The sequence below is a fragment of the Phoxinus phoxinus genome (genome assembly GCF_949152265.1).
Source record: "Phoxinus phoxinus genome assembly, chromosome: 4".
NCBI lineage: Eukaryota > Metazoa > Chordata > Actinopteri > Cypriniformes > Leuciscidae > Phoxinus > Phoxinus phoxinus.
Window position 1 is genome coordinate 26254025 of NC_136879.1, and position 19501 is coordinate 26273525.

General features: G+C 38.1%; 3 protein-coding genes across 12 annotated transcripts in view; 2 read left to right on the forward strand and 1 right to left on the reverse strand.

Annotated features, from left to right (window-relative positions):
* Positions 1–104: 104 nt before the first annotated feature.
* On the reverse strand, positions 105–3297 carry crybb1l3 (crystallin, beta B1, like 3). Its single transcript, XM_079611496.1, has 6 exons — positions 3221–3297; positions 2795–2868; positions 2546–2664; positions 1138–1270; positions 889–1031; positions 105–780 (listed from the first exon to the last, which is right to left on the reverse strand). The coding sequence occupies exons 1-6, from the start codon at positions 3282–3284 to the stop codon at positions 615–617; spliced, it is 699 nt and encodes a 232-aa protein (XP_079467622.1). The 5' UTR covers positions 3285–3297; the 3' UTR covers positions 105–614.
* A 1268-nt stretch (positions 3298–4565) lies between these two features.
* cryba1a (crystallin, beta A1a) lies at positions 4566–7315 on the forward strand. Of its 2 annotated transcripts, none has more exons than XM_079611499.1 (6): positions 4566–4656; positions 5211–5277; positions 5376–5494; positions 6141–6282; positions 6378–6520; positions 7104–7315. In XM_079611499.1, exons 2-6 carry the CDS (start codon positions 5239–5241, stop codon positions 7249–7251), a joined length of 591 nt encoding a protein of 196 aa, XP_079467625.1. In that variant the 5' UTR covers positions 4566–4656; positions 5211–5238; the 3' UTR covers positions 7252–7315. The 2 variants fall into 2 exon arrangements, with proteins under 2 accessions (XP_079467625.1, XP_079467626.1); XM_079611500.1 differs by having other exon boundaries at positions 4580–4665.
* Positions 7316–8337: 1022 nt separating this feature from the next.
* dhrs13a.3 (dehydrogenase/reductase (SDR family) member 13a, duplicate 3) overlaps positions 8338–19501 on the forward strand; it is an 87807-nt gene continuing 76643 nt past the window's right edge. For 7 of the 9 annotated variants that reach the window (XR_013797467.1, XR_013797468.1, XR_013797469.1 and 4 more), the window contains exons 1-5: positions 8338–8688; positions 8828–8946; positions 9034–9157; positions 9232–9558; positions 9646–9919. Coding sequence is in view for 4 of the 9 variants with exons in the window: in XM_079611492.1 (XP_079467618.1) it covers positions 8562–8688; positions 8828–8946; positions 9034–9157; positions 9232–9558; positions 9646–9905 (957 nt within the window). In the remaining 5 variants the exon portion in view is untranslated. Of the gene's footprint in view, positions 8689–8827; positions 8947–9033; positions 9158–9231; positions 9559–9645; positions 10464–11325; positions 11772–19501 lie in introns of those variants that run through there. The other 2 variants (XR_013797471.1, XM_079611494.1) reach the window with 2 other exon arrangements.

The window sequence follows — 19501 nt, forward strand, 5'->3', positions numbered from 1 at the left end:
TCATCAGGCATTATAGGAGAAAACTCAGAGCTGTTATCTTGGCAAAAGGAGGTTGCAAAAAGTATTTAATAAAAGGGTGTCAATAATTGTGGCCAACATGTTTTGGAGAAAAACATTTATTTCATAATGTGATTTAGCCCCACTTTCAATTCTCTTGCTTCAATGAAAGGTTAGAATTTTGGCAATTTTTTGAATGAAAGATCAAAAGGATAAACAATGCAGATTTATTTTTTACAGCCAGTTTTGATCATATTTACCAGGGGTGCCAACAATTTTGGCCATGACTGTATTCTTATATAAAGTAATAAAGGCAAAGAGAGTTTAGGTAGAGCAAAGAAACACATAATGATGCAAAACTATCAAACAAAACTGATGAATGATTACAAGCACTACCTTAGTTTTTCTTTACTTTTTTTAACTGAGGGGTTAGATGTATGGATTTGCCATACTTAGAAGTGGTTCTGCAACCAGCCGTGACACATGATCGTTCATTCCTAATGTCTATCCAAGCTGCTCTTTTAATTATGAAGGATGATTTATTTATTTTTTTACATTCCACAGATTTTCCCTGCAGGGCCTTGTTGTATCCACCTGTCCATGCCACGTGTCATTCCTTATGCCATCTCGAAGCAGCCTCTGTGATGCGTCTGCATGTCCCTCACTCTGCGCACAGACTGGATCTGGGGGTGATTGGCACCCCATTCGTTCCAGTGTTTATAGGATCCAAATTCAAACAGGTACTGATATCCACGGTAGCCAGGGTACTGGTATCCAACCCACCTACAGTAGGAACGAACATAGCATATGGTAATTCATGAGATAATATCAAATGGCTAGATACTCTTCATCTTTTGTAATAGTAAATATAAGAAATGGTGAATCACTTACGTTCCACCATTTACTTGAATGCTGGCGACTCTGTCCTGGAAGCCATAACACCACAAACTTGGGATGTCCTCATCAGACACCTCCATCTTACGACCCTCAAAGTTCATGCACTCATACAGACAGATATTATGGTCCTGGGGGTCCTACATGGAGAAAGAAACAGTTAAGGCGGTTTATATGGTTGTCCTATTATTAATTGGTTATGTTTTGTGATAAAATGGGAAATGGACTGATATAATGTTCACCCACCATCTTGACGGGCCGGACAGACATGAGGCGATCACATCGATAGCTGTTAGACCAAGTGTCCCATCGAGGGTATTCGCCCCTCTCCAGCATGAACATTTCACCAGTCATATTCTGTTGCTCAAAACCTACCCATCTGCAAGACAGAGGGCAAATTTACCATTTACCACAGGTCTTTTTACATGTACACTATGGAATAAATATTTTAAAATCCCCAAAAAGTTCAAATTTCTTCAAATTTCCCCCAATTTTTTTTCCAAGTTCTTTTATGCCATTGACAGATAAGAAACATTTGAAAAGGATTAAGGAAATAAATTGTACATTTTTAAATAATTTGGACTATATTCGCACCATGGAAAATAGGAATCAAGGATGAAAGAAAGTTTGTGAAAGAAGCCTCTTCTCACCAAGGCTGCTTTTATTTGATCATAAATACAGTAAAAATAGTAATATTGTGAAATATTATTTAAATGTTAAAATAACTAGCCTTAAGTATCATGTGATCCTCAGAAACCATTAAAATATGCTAATTTGAATCTCTAGAAACATTTCCTATTATTATTAATGTTGAAAAAGATTGTGCTGCTTAATATTTTTGTGGAAACTTGAAAGTCACTTGTAATGCATCCTTGCTCAATTAAAGTATTAGTCTCTTTAAAGAGCTGGTTGATTATGATTTCACTTTTCTAACTTTAGTTAGTGTGTAATGTTGCTGTTTGAGCATAAACAACATCTGCAGAGTTACGACGCTCAATGTTCAAAGCAAATGGAGATATTTTCTTTTAAAGAAATAGCTTTTTAAGAAAAACAACAGCTGATAGGGACTACACAACATTCATCCCATTAGTGACATCACCAACCCTAAAATTGACATAAACCCCGCCCCCGGAACACGATTTATAGATTATCAAGACAGAATATGCTAATCAACGACTAGAAGATAACTACACATAAAATACATAAATTAATCTACTAACCATTCAGAAATGTTGTCTACATGTTGTCACTTCTTCTTGAGTCTCTCCATCTTTTTGACACCAGTTTGAACATAAATTCTAAAAGTTTTTGAAATTTCCAGTGCATGTCTGTGTGAGGTAATGAAGCTGCTAGCCTATGAACGAGCTGTTGTAGCTCCGCCCTCTGTGCCGGGAGCAGCAGCTCATTTGCATTTAAAGGGACAGACACACAAACTGTGCTTTTTGCTCACCCTCAAAAAGTGACAACTTTAACATGCTAAATAAAAATATCTGTTGGGTATTTTGAGCTAAAACTTCACATACACACTCTGGGGACATCAGAGATTGATTTTACATCTTGTGAAAAGGGCATTATACCACCCCTTTAAAAAAATGACTGACCCATATGCGACAAATCATATTATGCATATGATTTGTGAGATGAGTATACTTACGGCCCACACTCCACTCTGATGGAGCCCACACGGCTTAGCCCCTTGTCACAAACGTTACGGCTTTCTCCACTCAGCTTCATTATTCTCCCTTGGAAATTCTCGTACTCAAACAGATATATCTGATCAGAGAGATCACACAGTAAAGGCAAATAATTCAGCGAGTACTTCTTGTACAAAACACGTGTAATGGCAATATTAGAGGAAAAAGAGAGAATCTGATAAGAGCATGATGGGACAGGTTTGACATACTCTGTGGGAGCTCATTTCCTTGCAAAAGCGACTCCCCATACTTCCTTGTACAGCAGTGTGTGACATGGCCGAAGCTGCAAACGACAGAACAGAGAGAAGTTGAGCATAAATGAAAGACTGAATCAAGATTAATTCTGGAATGTTACACTCAATTCTTCTGTGCTATTTTTAGAACACATTTGTACAGAAATCATTAGCAACTTTTGAAAAGCAATCATGTGACATTTTTAAATGGTCTTTTCTATAAAGCAACAAGCTCGTTTCTATCTATCTATCTATCTATCTATCTATCTATCTATCTATCTATCTATCTATCTATCTATCTATCTATCTATCTATCTATCTATCTATCTATCTATCTATCATAACAAACTTATTTAAAGGGTGGTCACTCTGAAATGATTGAAATGACCAATCAGATCTCACCTAAACTTTTGCAGTCAGAATGAATGTACAAGGGCTTCAGGCTTCGGATGGGTTCTATATACATATATATATGTGCCAGCAGTACTTCTAAAGCAAAATGAGACCAGGCTATTGGATAAAAGTGATGGCCGTTTGGAGGGGCTTGGAGTGGAGGCTTATCTATGTGACCCTGCTGACTCTGCTCATTGCTTTGTTCCAGGTTACAACTGGATGTCTGATGTCTACCTCCATCAGCAAAAAGCGTGGCACTCCACAGCCCCTATCTCTTCACCACTCTCTCACACACACACTCATTCGCTCTCTATAGCATGGCTAGCAATGTGCTGACCTCAGTAGACTGGCCACAGACCTCTCCATTGAGAGAAAGAGGACTTGTTGCCGTTGTGTGAAGCTTCAGCAGTTTTCTGCATGGTTACGGTTATATATTTATGTTGTCAAGGATTTTGGAGCTTATAAAGTTTGTAGGAAAAGTTTCCACAAGTGTGCATTTAGGTACTCTACATTTCCTGACTATTAAATATTAAACAAAACATAAATAGCGATGCATTTAATTATTTGCACAATCATACACATATGACCATCGACAAATCAAAAATACTTCTCTTCGTAGAGCTATACTGAAACCCCAAAATCAGCAAAATTATGAATCAATCTTCTTATTTACTTGAATGCCATAATTCACACACTTCTTTTGACTTAGTCATGCACCTCCTAGACCGACTGGGCCCCAGCCATGCCGCCTGCTTTGCATAAAGTCAAAGGAGTGGGCAGGACATGGATGTTGAATGGATGTGCTTGTAAGGGCCTGTTGCGTGTGTATGCATATGTGAGGGAGAGCGTCTGTATGTGGGCGAGTATGTAAAGGCAGGTGGAAGTGGGTTGTTGAAACATTCTGTAGCTGCCACTGCGCTGAGAGGAGAGCAGAAGGGTCTCAAAGCAGCTTAAAAATTTCCTTTTAATGATAGGTAATTGTTAAAAACCATTGTTTTTAATATTTAAGGATACCTAGTTTGCAAAGTTTGTACCAAGCATTTTTGGCTTGAAAGAAACCTTGAATGCATACCTCAGTGCATCTTTGTGTTGTCTTTGCTGGAATGATCTCAAGTCGAAACAGCTTGCTTGTGTTTCTGCAAGCATGTGTGCTTTGCCATACACTCCGGTCATATGTAAAAGCATGCATGGAATCACATGCCTGGCATCCACTCCGGTGGCAGATGCCAGTAGGCACGATGCCTCCCTGGCTACGGCAGATGGCATTGTGAGCTGGGTAAAGCCAAAGGCTCAGTCCAAAACAATGAGGCCTGAGGCAAAGTGCTGACTCCTGCCTGCCCTGTGGCCAATCTTCCCTTTCTGTCATGCTACATATAAATAGAGCCCTTAGTCGGAGGTCTGGAGACCGTTGTGTGGGACTCCGGGTACTTGCAGCTATTTATTGGGTAGGTCAGGTAAGCCCTTCATGTTTGTCCTTTCAGCCTCTGCGGTCATCTTTTGGTGTGCTTTTCTGATCTGCTGAACTCTATGGGAGGGGCGCACATATGCACAATTGAAAACCCCAAAACAAACATAGCAAATGTGGGTGTCTTTGTCAAAATATACATGATTTTTTTTTTGTCAATATGGGCATTTCAGAAAAAAAAAATATATAAAGTTAGTGACTAAATTAAAATATTTAAAAAATGTAATTACAATGAAAAAATAGGCATTAAAGCTTTGCATAACGTACAACCTTAGACAATCTTGATATTAAATTATAAATCTGATCTTTTCGAAGTTGCTGATATAATATATGCGGGTTTTAAAATATGTATATAATGTTTTGGCTATAAATCAGTATATTTCAGTAAGCTGTGGTTTTATCCTGTTATGTTTGGATGATAAAACAGCGGCAAGGTCTAACTTGTTGGCTGCCACATTTTTTTTATCCCTAGGCCACTTGTAGAGTTAACATAAATTATATAGAACCCATGCATGTTTTTTCTGTATTGTTCAGGTTTATCAGCATTGAGATATCTTCAAGGATGGCTCTGACTAATCCCATGCCAATGGGGCCATGGAAGGCAAGTAACTTAATGTCTATGAAGTAATGCCGGTCACAATACAAAATGTTATAGAATTATCTGAATCACATCTCTTTTGTCTCTGTGAATATGTGCAGCTCACAGTCTATGACCAAGAGAACTTCCAAGGCAAGCGCGTGGAGTTCACCTCAGCCTGTCAAAACATAATGGAATGTGGCATGGACACTGCCCGCTCTCTGAAAGTGGAGTGTGGCGCGTAAGTCATGCATTCACAAACACATAGGTATCTAAATGAGACCATTCTAGACTTCAATTGTTGCCGTATCATGCTAATTATTTGGAAGTACTACCGTTTAACCCCTAAGAGATAAGTATTTTCACTTTAAAAACAATATATTTTAAATAATATTAATAATATTGTGTCATTTTTTTATAATTTGAATACTATGTAATATTCTTTGTGTGTAAAATATAAAGTAATATTAATATAATCTATAAATTTTACATTACCATTTCCGTGTTTTATGGGGATTTTCTATAGACATAATGATTTTTGTACTGTACAAACTGTATATTATATCCCCTTACACTAACCTTACCATCACAGAAAACTTTCTGCATATTAACATTTTCAAAAAACATTTATAAAACTGTTTATAAACTGTTTTCCTCATGGGTCCCGCCAAAAATATGTCCCCATTAGGACAATCATTTTTTTCAGATATTGCTTCTTCGTGGGGACATTTTGTCCCCATAACGTGGGGTTTACCAGGAACACACACACACACACACACACACACACACACACACACACACACACACACACACACACACACACACACACACACACACACACACACACACACACACACTGTTTATGTAGCATGTGTATATTTGAACAGCTGGGTGGGCTACGAACACTCCAGCTTCTGTGGGCAGCAGTTCATCTTGGAGAGAGGTGACTACCCTCGCTGGGAGTCTTGGAGCGGCAGCAATGCCTACCACATCGAGAGGCTAATGTCCTTCCGGCCAATCTGCTCTGCTGTGAGTCTGAAACCATAACAACTAATCAGTGGCGAAATGGTTTAACCATCTCTCCAAATAAAACACAATCTCTTCCGCTGTTATGATCTACGCAGAACCACAAGGAGTCAAAGATTACCGTCTTTGAGCGGGAGAACTTTATCGGACACCAGTGGGAGATAACTGACGACTACCCCTCTCTCAAGGCCATGGGTTGGCCCTCCAATGAGATCGGATCAATGCAGGTGCAAAGTGGGGCGTGAGTACCATACTTTTCTCTCTCTCTCTATAAGGCATTAGCATCTGGTGCTGTAACCAGTGTTCCCTCTAAGCTGCACACGTGCATGGCCACGCACCTCTGATGAAAAAACAAAATGCCACGCTGAAGGAAGAGTAGGCCTATACACAGTTAACACACCACTGTAAAAAAATAAAAAAACTCAGATAACCTTAAAATGTGCTTAATTTTTTTCTAAATTAACGGCTTGTTTTCCGAAATGATTTATTTTTGACTTGGTGGTCCATGACACATGAGGTCCACCAATAGCAAACCACAGATATATGTTATGATAGGGAAAAAAAGCCTAACGCAACTTCCATGTCATGCAGACTTTAAAGTTACAGTATGATGTAAACACTTTTGAGTGTACACTGTACAGGTCTGGTATAAGGAATGTTTTTTCTCAGATGGCCGAATCGTTTGTCTTATAGAAAGAGGTTTTGCTCCGCAAGAAAAAAACAATTAGAGGGCACATTGGCTGTAACCTTGCAATATTTGAAATACTTGGAATTTTAAACTAGAGATCTCAATTTGCATTTGTCATGTGTTTCACTGCATTTAGCTGGGTTTGTTACCAGTACCCCGGCTACCGTGGTTACCAGTACATCATGGAGTGTGACCACCATGGCGGCGAGTACAAACACTACAGGGAGTGGGGCTCCCACGCTCAGACCTTCCAGGTGCAGTCCCTCCGCCGGGTTCAGCAGTGAGGGCGACTCGCCCAGCACCCTTCATCCCTCCCCCGCCTCCTCCTCCTCTTCCTCACCTCCACCCCTTCATTCCGATACCAGCAAGCTCAGCACAGGCTGAACGTCTGGTGCATTCGGCAAATGTTTACAACGCTTTCTTCTTCCTGCATGCCATCGATTTGAAAGAAAAGGAAGAATTTAAGCAGACTGATTCTGTGAGCGGCACAGTGGTGTGATTTAAGCTTTGCTTCTCATCACTGTCATGATGCAGTCTGTGCAAAAGAGATCAATAAAGGGTACACACATGAAAACCAACCATTGTGAGAGTGTGTTTGATGCATGCAGTGTAGTTTGAAACTAACTTTGTAAAATGGCCAAAATGTTAACGTTCATTAGCACCAAAACATCCTATTGTTAAAAAGAGTTGATTTCAAGTGGTTTGTGAGTACAAAGACAAAATAGGGTGTTTTCACGTTGGGTAAGATGTTGATTTTCCTTACTTGTCACTCATTATGATTAAATGAAAAATTATTTATTTACGATAAATATTGTCAAATCTATTCACTTTAAGGAAGGAATTAATTTAAACTGCATGTTGAATTCAACTGATGTTCAGCTTCATCTACTGATTCATCACGATCAGAAAAAAATCATACATTTTTGACAAAACAACTATATTTATACACACAGCAGCAAGTTGCTTCAAATTAGTTAAAATTGGAAAATTATCATTTTTTTAAAAACAATTTCTGTTGTTTCTGTTTGTTTTTACAAAAAAATCAAATAAAAACTGCCACACATCAGAGCCTGCGTTAAGGTTATAACATTCACATTTCACAAGTGTTGAGGTATGGTCTGAGGAAAGGTGTTTTAGGGGTAGTGTGTGATAATGTAATGGGTCATGGCATAATATTAATAATAAATAAATAAATAAAATGAAATATTTCATTTTTGTTAAGAACATATTATAACATATAAGATCTAATCATTTCACAGTGGGTATTGAGCTTTTTAAAATAAAAATGACAGGTAAAGTTATGGGACATTTTTGTGGTACTAAAACGGGCTTATTTTAAGTATAAATTCTCATGCTCTTCCTTTGGTCTTGGGGTGATTCTCTTCAGAAAGTGCGACTTTTCTTCTTGAGATGACGTAGAGAAATGGCGCCATCCAGCGCTTGTCAGAAGTTAAACCCGGAAACTGGCCGTTACAAACGCTTGAAAAAAAACAAAACACGATAACAGTCTGGAGTGAGCAACGGAGCAAAACACATACTCTGCTAAACTTTCAAAATTTGTAACATTACTCAATTGACGCCCTCAAAGGACATAATGTCTATCCTGTTGTCAGTGCTGGCCGGTGTGCTGGCTGTATATACACTGCTTTATTACACCGTGTTTAAAGGAGCTAGATTTAAGAGCAGCGTCACGTTAAAGGGGAAAACAGCAATTGTAACAGGTTGGTAACATTTAAACGCTTTAATACGATGCATTACATATTTGCATATTTATATCTACTGTAGTTTTCTGTACATCAGAGAACATTTAACGTTGTCTCAGGGTTGAGCAATCAATAATCTGTATGCAACGATATGCAGGAAGTAATACAGGCATTGGAAAACCCACAGCCTTGGATCTGGCCAAGAGAGGGGCCCGAGTGATCCTCGCCTGCCGAAACAAACAGAAAGCTGAAGCTGCAGTTTATGACATAAGAAAGGTGAACTCTTCCATTAACCTCAATTCATCCCGGTTCTTATTACACTGAGATAAGTCTAAAAGAAAGAACTTGCTGTATATCCTCCAGGAAAGTGGGAACTCTGAGGTACTGTTCATGCAACTGGACCTGGCCAGTTTACAGTCAGTGCGTGATTTTGCTGAGACTTTTCTGAAGAGTGAACCGAGGCTCGACTTGCTCATTAACAATGCAGGTAACTTAAAGAGGCATTCTGGTGTATGGACATGTGCAAGAACATGATTTCAGTGTGTGAGGTTTTCTCTCTAGGTGTTATCACGTCAGGCAGAACTGATGATGGCTTTGGCATGGCGTTCGGCGTCAACCACTTGGGCCACTTTTTGCTGACGCTGTTGCTGTTGGATCGTCTGAAGCAGGCAGAGCACAGCCGCGTTATCATCGTGTCCGCCCTGCTGCATAGGCTGGGTTCTGTGGACTTCAACCTCCTCAACACCGACAAGGATCTGGTCACAGGTCAGTCTTCCTGGCACGCATTCAGAGCCTACTGCCACAGCAAACTCTGCAATGTGCTCTTTACCCGTGAGCTCGCAAACCGCTTGGAAGGGACGAGTGTCACCTGCTATTGCCTGCATCCAGGTTAGTGGTCCTTTGTTTTTTGTTTGTGCCATTATGTCACAAGTATTATTATTCCTCCACATTTTCTTCATTGTCTCTTCTTCATAGGTGTCATAGCCACTGAGATTGGTAGGAATATGAATTTGGTCCAGAAGCTGGTTTTCCCGATCATGTCCAAGCTGTTTTTCCTGGACCCTGAGGGAGGTGCGCAGACCACGCTATACTGTGCTTTGCAGGAGGGACTCGAGCCTCTGAGTGGACGCTACTTCTCTTCCTGCGCTCTGCAGAATGTTAGCGCTGACGGACGGGACGATGCCCTGGCCAGGAAGCTTTGGGAAGTGAGCGAGAGGCTGTGTGGCCTGTCTTAAGTGAGCTCACGCAGGTTTGTGGAACAATAGAACTCCACACACAAAAGCCCAATAACAGCATTATGAGTATCAGCTGCAGAGGTTCTTCATTTAATTCACAGGTGCACACGTAGCTGAGGTGGCTGGTTTTTGCATTTAGTATTGTTTTAAAATATGTTGTTGCTTTAAATTAATACAATATATTTCAATTAGGGGTTCACTGATATTTGTTTTCTGCTTGATACCATAACCTGATAATTTTTTTTTGTTATGGACCTATAAATTGATAAATTGTCTTAATCAAATAAAAATAAAACACTAAAAACTAAACTGATTTAGGCATCACAACATTATAATGTACATAATGAAAAACGGATATTCGTTTTTAGATTTGTAAAGATTATATCTAACATTATTATTATGATTAAATTCTTAGTATTTTTTTAAGATTGACTTAAAGTGTTAGATGATGGCAAAAGTAATCTTAATGTAAAAAGTAAAATAAATTAGCATAGAATTCTAATTAAATGATGATTTAAAAAATTGACAAATTGGGTAACACTTTATTTTAAAGGGGGGGTACAATGGTGTTTCATGTATTCAGAGTTGTTTACAGTGTTAAAGAGATGGATTCTCATGCTAATAATGGCCAAAGTTTGAAAAGTTATTTTGAACGAATAACAGAGAATTTCTGTGCTGAAAATCATACTTCCGGATTGCAACACGTTTCGGCTGGTTTTTTTCTATCGTAGATCTAATGACGTAGACCAGAGTGGAACTCCTTATATGAGCATTGCTCTCGGAAAAGCGCGTTCACGCACACGTCGACCAGAGGAGAGAAAGACCGCGCTCATCGACGCATAGACATCATATATCTCTATATAATATCTATGCATCGACGCGCTACTACCGGAAATCATCATCAGCAGCGCTATTAGGAATGGTTGATGTCAAGAATGTCTCCAAAAAAGTGTGTTTTGGGATGTGAGGGAAAGTTTACCTTGTTCAGCTTCCCAAAGAACCCAGTGTTACACGTTACTGGAACAGTGCAGTGGATGCAGTTTGTATTTCCGGGACAGCAAAGGAGTGTGGCAAGTGCGGTTTTGTGTTCTGGTCATTTCAGTGACGAATGTTTTATTAACAAGACCCAGGTCGTCGCTGGATTTGCAAACCAAATACTATATAGTAATATGGCATACCGCACCACGATCGATAATAAGCAAACCTTCCCGGGCGCTCCCGCTTGACTCTATAGCTCCGCCCACGCCCAGAATCAAGGACCTCGGCTTTTTCCGGTTAGAATCGGAAAGCTGTATTTTTATTTTATAAATATGATGAAACTAAAGACTTTTTGGAGATATTAAGGACGCACTATTACTCTATAGGTACTCAAGATTAACATGAGATTGACTGAAACTAAGTATTTTACCCCCCCTTTAAGGTGACGTAGTTACACATTACTACATGCACTACTTACCATAGTAATAACAGTAAATCAACTGTAACTCTCTATAGTAAGTACATACATGTAGTTAATTAATATTACTCAGTACTTATTTGAGTTAGCACAATGTAACTACGTCACCCTAAAATAAAGTGTAACCAAAAATGGGCCAATAACTAATGTTGTACCAATGTATTGTGCATCCCATCTTTAAATTAAACAACAATATATGCATAGCTTGGGGAACAGTAACCAAAGTAACATTTAATGTTCCTATGATATGTAATGCTTATAATTATTTTTGAAAATATGTAGAGGTGAAGTAGAATTATGATTTGTATTTATTCAGTGGACTTTGTATTAATGTTCGTTCTCTCTTTCTCACACTACTTTTTGTTCTGGATTCTTTCATTGGGCTGTTTTTATAAACATGCATGAATGTGTTTTTACCCAAATGGGAACATTGCATCCACTGATTATTTTATTTTTTTAAACCCAAAAATTGCTCAGAACAGTTTCTTTCATTCATTTAAAGCCTATTTACCTTGTCAGATAGGATATTGTACCTATATATTGATGGGATGTTGTACCTTTTTGGTTCACTGGGGGGCAGTAGCGTGTCACATTTGGCAACCTTCAACTCAGGGCAACACGCAACCATAAGAGTCTACAGAGACCCATGTCAAGATGACAATCATTAGAATAAAGTAGGTTAGATTACACTGAGAATTGCAGAAGTAATTTCATGTCATATTAGAGTTTGCTTTTCCACTGAATGAAAGTGGGCGTCTGGGGCTACAACCATTCAGTGTGATGGGATAACCAAAAAGAAGACTTGTTATAGACCCTTATCCATATCCATGCATCTTCGACAGAACCCCCGTTGCTAATAGATCCTTTACCTCACAATGGGATAGTCACGTTTTGACACTTTTTTTTAGACCTCATCTTAGCATCCTGTTTATATATGCTGATATTTTTACTCTTCATTCTCTGACTTACTGCATACTATCCAGCTGGATGAATCTGGTCAGTTTTACCCAGTTCCTTCTGTGCACTTAATGTTTTCTAACCTGAAAGTATCAGACCCATTGACTGTCACTTGTGCCATTTTTCTAAAATCCATTCTGTGCTCATGTCACCGATCATATCTCATATGTTGGCCACCTCTCCTCTGTGTGTTTGTTCTCAGGCACGGTAAGTCTGTAACTACACCGTCCCCTTCGATTCGTTTTGTAGAAGCAAAACACATTGATGAGTGACGGCAGGTGTTTACTTTGGACGCACTCCCAAGCTCTTTGGCACAGTACTTAACGACTGGATTAGTGCATCAATTAGCAATCACTGCATGGGAGGAGCCTGATTGATCGAGACTGCTGCTGCTGCTAAGGCTGGGCGTGGGGCATGCTGGGGCATGTGAGTGTGGGAAGCAGCTGTGTGTGTGTGTGAGAGACTGTGTAGTGTCCAGCTGCTTGAGAATTAGTTCAAAGGATTAATTTCACTGCATGATGGCAGAATAAAACCATACGGCCCTTGTTGACCTTGTAAGGATATCACATGCATACCTGGAACTGTCACATGATTGATTTACTAAAGATAATGTGTCATTTAAATAAATAAATAATACAAGTTGGAGACCACTATAATATATTAATATTTGTCTCGTTTATATTGTATATACTATATAAATATAATAATATATAATAATATATATATATATATATATATATATATATAAATATTTTTATAATGAAACTTATAGTAGTTGTCTCATAATACATCTGTTGACTTGTTTATATTATAATAATACAAGATAATTATATTAAAAAAACATTAAAAAAACCTAAGAAATCAAAGGAGTTTTGTGGCTTTTAGTCCATGTCCATTAGATTTGCGGTTGTGTATAAGTGTTAAACAATAACAATGTTGGCAAAATTAACTTTTAGCAAATATGTGCATCAATACAATTTTCAGGAATACAGACCAAAATTAGTGATGACTAACTATACCGACTCTTGTCCAATCAGATGCTCTCTATTATGTCCCTTCCCTATTACCATTTACAATTACAATTGCATCTAAGATGACTGTCAAGTATGTATATCCTGTTGGCTATTTTGTATTATCTACTCAAACTTTCTTTTTTAACATGTCAAGCAGTTTCATTGAGTTTTTAAGTAATTTGTAATAACAGAATTGGCCGAGGGCAGCGAGATTGTCATTGGCTCAGTGCGTACAGTGGCTGGTTTTCACTGCAGAAGGTAGCAGGTGGTCAGGGGAGCAGCACACTTCCATCTCAGCCTGAGAGGAGGGAGAATGGCAAAGTGATGCTGGGTCTCACTTTAGAGTAACACGCGAGGTGTGAGATGGGGGTGGGGGGTGGGGGGTGGGGGGTGGGGGGGGGGGGGGTTGATTGTGAGAATGGGTGACAACATTTTGGAGAATCATTCAAATAAAGGCTGCTTGTGTCATGAGCAAAGCCTTCCTGTTTATCCTTCTCGCCCTCCCCGTGCAGAAATGCCATCTGAAGGCGGTAAATAGAAGCATCCTTTGGGTCATGTTATTTCCACAGGTGCAATTAACACCCCCATCTGCTAATCTGTGATTAACGATGTTTACAAATATGCTGCACATGCCGGAGAGTGTCAGAATAGCAGCTCACACCTTCTTCTTACTCTTTCCTATCTTGTCTGTCGTCTTCCATGGTATTGTGTTCCTGGATTAGTAATTAGGGTTTGGGTGGGAGGTGGCAGAAGGAAACCAGACCCTTAAAGCAGTAGCATCTGAACAGGGCAAATTTATGGATGGATAGATCTAGGTAATTCTAGTTCTCGTATGATATATAACCTGTCAATAAAACCCCCCACTAATTTAAGATTGTTTTTTGGTATTTGTTTTGCCCCTTGCCCATTATTAGTTTGTGTAAAACCTGCTGATCATGTTCTCCTGCATAATTTTGATCCATTTGATTTTTGATTTAGGCCTATATCATAAAATTAAATTATAAATATTTTGTTTATATAATTAATGTTAATATGTGTTAAATTATAAATATCCAAGTTTTATAATATGAATTCAATTTAAATATAAAATCACAGGTTTTCCACTGATCTGATTTGGATTTTATTTATAATGATGATTTTATTATTAATTCTATTTTTGATGCATTATTGCTGTGTTGTCAATCCTCATTTATTCAAGTGCTCGCAAGTGATCACTGCATTAATTTTTGAAAATAAGAGAAATGTTCTCAAACCACTTAATGTAGACTTTTAAATTCCTTTATTTTTACTGTATCTTTTTTTAGTTGAATCTTAAAATATTCATATAAATATAAAAATTTGCAAAAACATTCACCATTAAAAATGAATATAATCATGTTTGTTAACTTGTTCATACTGTAAGTTTTGCATCTTAATTGTGAAAAGTATTGTAACAATTGTTCAAATCTCCAATAAATAGAGTTTAGAGTAGACTAATCATCATTATAATGTTTTCAATCTGAATTACAAAATGTAACCATCTATATCAACCCTTACATGGCAAAGATGGCACAAAAAGTGCATTTAAGCATTACGTACCCTAAGACTTACACCTTACTTGCTTGAAACTTGAACACTATTCTTTTGGGAAATGTAGTTTTGAATATACACTCACCTTTAAGGTTCTGTACCTGTCATATTGTGTTGAAAACTTTCCCAGTGATGTGCTGGTTTAAAAGAGCCCGTTGCTCTTTGACTGTGTCTGGAGACAGGAGTGCATTAAAAAATAGACAAGCAAGTTATTGCTGGTTTCGTAAAAGCTTCATAAACATACATTAATTTACACCATTTAGGTAAATGAGCCCATTTCCTTGTTTTAGCAATTTGCTGTAATCTAATGAAGAAATGTAGCTTGCTGTGCACAGCTCTGAAAGCATGCTGCTGGGTAAGCCAGCTTTATAAACGCTATCAATTAGACTGATGCTACAATGCTCCACAATTGTTTTACTAATTGCCAATTAGCTACCTTGAAATAAAGCACCATTTTTATTTTATTTTAGAGAATTACTGAGCAATCACTCATTTTCAAACAAGTACAGGATATTTGCAAAAAACATTAACGCTGTCCCAAAGGAAGGAAGGTGATATCTGGTGGTGTTCTCAACACAGAGGGAAGAAAACTGCATGCAGCATCAATCCATTTCTGTTTGTATGGAGGAGGAGAAAGGACAAGAATCACTGTTAATCACAATTTACTTGGTTGAAACACACATGACGTGCAGTATTTACTCTCATTTTTAATCTGTCGTACTCCTGAGAATACATAATGAATTGTCAAACAGCAGGCTGGTTAATAATTAGTCAGGCCGTCTTTGGTTAAACAAAGAGGAGATACTCTAGATCTTTAATAGCAGGGTTCAGTCAAGTTGTGACAGTCATTCATTAAGACGTGTCTTCTAAAAAGCACAGCTGGCGCAACAGTCATGCTCTTGTGTTTTTGGAAGTGTGTTTTACAGTGGAGAGGTGAGACTCTGAATGGATAACAGCTTCTCTGGGGCTGTTTTTGTTGTGATGCATCACATGAACAACGTTACATTTTTCTTGTCAAACGGCCAGTCAAATGCGAATCGCCCGGTTACTCAAAGACAATGAAAGAATTCCAATTATGCACAAACAACTTCGGTTGGAGAGCTCAGCGAAACCGTTAACGTTTCTGTGAAGGTATAAACAAGAAGCTCTTATTGACAGTTCAAGGCTTCCTCTTTGTCTGAAATCCACTGAAAATTGAAAGAGAAATTTAGAGGAAGCATGATTATTGATTGGATACTAATTGCACTCCTGAAAAAATAAGCTGGCCCGACTGGATCAAACATACCCATCAGATGCACTATTAGTACCTCATTCACTGCGTGAAAGAGTAAGCAATGTTTCGGACTTACTATAGTGTTTTGGAGGGAAAATGAAAATTGTCATTGTTTATTTGGCAATACCTGTATGACACTCTTCTGTGGAACAGAAAAGAACAAATAAAAAATGTCACAGTGTTTTTTGTCCTTACAATGTAAGTCAATGGGGGCCAATGTTTGGGACCCCGTTGACTTTCCTTAAATTGACTTTTCAAAATGTCGTCTTTTGTGTTCCACAGAGGTCATGCAGTTTGGAATGACATGAAGATGTAAAAACCAAGTTTTTTAAAAGGACATCCACTACTGAATATATATATATATATATATATATATATATATATATATATATATATATATATATATATATATATATATATATATATATATATATATATATATATATATGTATACACTGTAAAAAAAAAAGTAACTTAAAAAAGTAAGTTACCTGGTTGCCTTAATTTAACTTAATACAACAAAGGAGATTGGTTTAATTAATAGAAACTCAAAATATTCTGTTATCTTAACATTAATTATCTAAGTTGATTTGATAAAAGATAAAAAGTTGTGACGAATCATATTTTTTTTTTTCACAGTATAAATTAATACATTTATTCAGCAAGGATGCATTAAAATTATCAAAAGTCACAGTAAAGATATTTTAATGTTACAAAAGATCTCTATTTTAATGAAATATGTTCATTTGAACTTTCTATTCGTTAAATAATTCTGAGCACCAAATCAATCGTATCATGTCCTTTGCTGCGTCTCGGGCATGACGTGGTATTTTAAAAACGCGGCACTCTCGTTAAAAGAAGTTCAACTTTTTTCAACTTGCGCTTTTTACCTTTCCACTGACCTGCTTCTTGCGTTTTTTCTAACAGCAAAAATGCATTCTGTGTGAACCGAACCTTAGTACGCATATGCAGTTTTCATAGGCTTAGATTTATTTTCCCCTATATTTGAATGCTCCGCTAGCACGCAAGTTTTAAATGGCCGAATATTATGACGGCTCGTTCACGAGTGGGACTGGTGCTTTGACTGCGGTGCCTTTGAGCCGTTTTCTCAGGGGGACTAAATCTGTTAATTAATGAGCATGGTGAACTAACTCCTCTTGGCTCTGGCGATAGAGGAAACATGCCAAAGCAACAAACACAAACAGATGTGCGAGGCAATGGGATGGAAAACAAAATCCATATCTTCTCGCAACGACGTGCAGCAAGTTGCGTTGCGCGTACTTCTCTACGTCTTATTTAGAATTTTCTGTTCTTGATGTCTAATTGCTGCATCAGCTGTGGTCTCAGTCTCTGGGTCAGTGTGTCTTGGCAGGCCCACATAGCCACAAGGGCTTTTTATTTATGGGTTGAAATGTGAACCAGGAGGACTACTTGTGATCACTAGCAATTTATCTAATAAGGTGGAAAATCCTTAACCACATGAGGCCGAGAGTTTGGGGCATGTGGCGTAGAGGGGGTGGCGTATAGCTGTGCCGCTTGGGGAGCTTGTGATCCCTGTTCTGAATTAAGAGTGCTGCTCAGGTAGGGTTTTAATTATGGTTCCCTACTTCCCCAGACTCTTCAGACACAGGCCTCACAGTTGGGACACTCTCAGTCTCCAAAGCAAAACCTGATGCCATTGAACCAGAGAGGTGTTCTTGTGCAGACAACTGAGATCTTGCCGTTTTTAGTATCCAAAGCTCAATAGCGATCAGGTGGGGTGTGTTGATTGGATTCATGCGGTCTCATTGATCTCCGCTCGTTGATGCACACGCACTGCTTTTGCACTCTTTATGGTTTTTGTAGGAGGGATCGATTGACTACAAGCGCAGCAATGTAAACACGGATACTAATGCAGCGTCCAGATGACTCCGAAAACGTCCTACTTGAATATAACCAGTGGAACTGGGCAGATAAATCAACCCTGAGATTTTGTGAAATGTGCCATTTGATTTCATTTTCAAGATGGCGGAGACTACCATGCCCAGGCCATAGAAACAAGGAAATAAATTTTTTTATTTTTTTTTATTAAGTTAGTGTTAATTTGCACATTCAAGTTGTAAAAATGAATTAATGTGTTATGAAAGAACACGAATAAACAATGAACAATAGTATAACCATACATTCATTTTAATTAGTTTTTAATTTAAAAACTGCTTAAAATATTTAAGGTTTACAAATTGAACTGTATTGCAAAGTGTTGCCAAAATTGTTTAAATGTTTTATTATTATGAATTATTGTTTAAAGAAAACGATAACATTTTATCGGCGTAGCCTACTCACAAAGTTCACTATAATTATAATAAATGTAACTGTTGTAATTTATAACAATGAACTATTATAATCAGTATTATGAAATATTTCTAATCTAGATAATTCTTTTTTCAAAATTTAAAAATATTTTTACTATTGTTAACAAATTGAACCTAACGGCAAACTTTTACCAACATGATTTGCCGAAGTAGTCGTTAAGTTTATTATAATTACAATAATTTAAGTCATACATTGAAATTATCGGATTTTTTTTTTTTATAATAAAAAATTAATAATAATAATAATAAAATGTTTAATTTAATTTATTTAAATTTTTAATTTCATTTATTTTGTTGCTAATAGCAAACCTGCTGTCACAGGTTTTATATTGGTGTCATCATTGGCATTATGGCATTGGTATTTGACTATGGTGTATGCTTGACTGGAATGCTTTGAGGTTGGCAGTTCAACTTGACTATTCCCGCCTCAGATTTGGTTTGGAGCGCAGGATTATTTAGACATCAGTTCAAACAGTGGACAACAGTGATCAACAAGTGCGGCCCGCTGCCCTCTTGGCAAGCTTCTGTGCAGCAGGCAGCAGATGGGACAGAGTCATCAATATCGGCCGCTGGCCATTGATCAGCTCTATTGATCAGGATGGGCAGTGGGGCCAGGGGAAGGAAGGGCCTGCTGGATCTCATCGGAGCAATTGTTTAGGGTCACTGACAAATTCAATTGCCTATCAGGGAGCGATCATGGAAACAAACGGCTGCTGTCGATGCAAGGGCTGTACCCCGTGGTAGCTGTCACTCAGCATTACTCCCGGTTTGGGAGAGCGTGAGGGGTTGTTTGCGCACATACAAATGTCAGTTAGGTTACTGGGGCACTGGAGGGCAATCTCTTGCCCCCGACTGCCCACTGTGTCCTGTTTGTTGCCAACAAACTCTCAAATTCTCTACGCTATACTGCTGTCGTGTTCATAGTCTCCAAATTAAAGCTGTATTGCCATGAACAGCTTCCTAAAACCACAAACCTG

What these genes read in the sequence shown, in the direction of transcription:
- crybb1l3 (XM_079611496.1), bottom strand. Translation starts at nt 3,284, where the DNA reads ATGTATATAGAACCCATCCGAAGCCTGAAGCCCTTGTACATTCATTCT. An exon ending in ATCAGAGTGGAGTGTGGGCC is followed by an intron (nt 1,271 to 2,545) that starts GTAAGTATACTC and finishes TCTGTCTTGCAG; the next exon opens with ATGGGTAGGTTTTGAGCAAC. An exon ending in CTGTCCGGCCCGTCAAGATG is followed by an intron (nt 1,032 to 1,137) that starts GTGGGTGAACAT and finishes TTCTCCATGTAG; the next exon opens with GACCCCCAGGACCATAATAT.
- cryba1a (XM_079611499.1), top strand. Translation starts at nt 5,239, where the DNA reads ATGGCTCTGACTAATCCCATGCCAATGGGGCCATGGAAG. An exon ending in TCCGGCCAATCTGCTCTGCT is followed by an intron (nt 6,283 to 6,377) that starts GTGAGTCTGAAA and finishes TGATCTACGCAG; the next exon opens with AACCACAAGGAGTCAAAGAT. An exon ending in ATGCAGGTGCAAAGTGGGGC is followed by an intron (nt 6,521 to 7,103) that starts GTGAGTACCATA and finishes CACTGCATTTAG; the next exon opens with CTGGGTTTGTTACCAGTACC.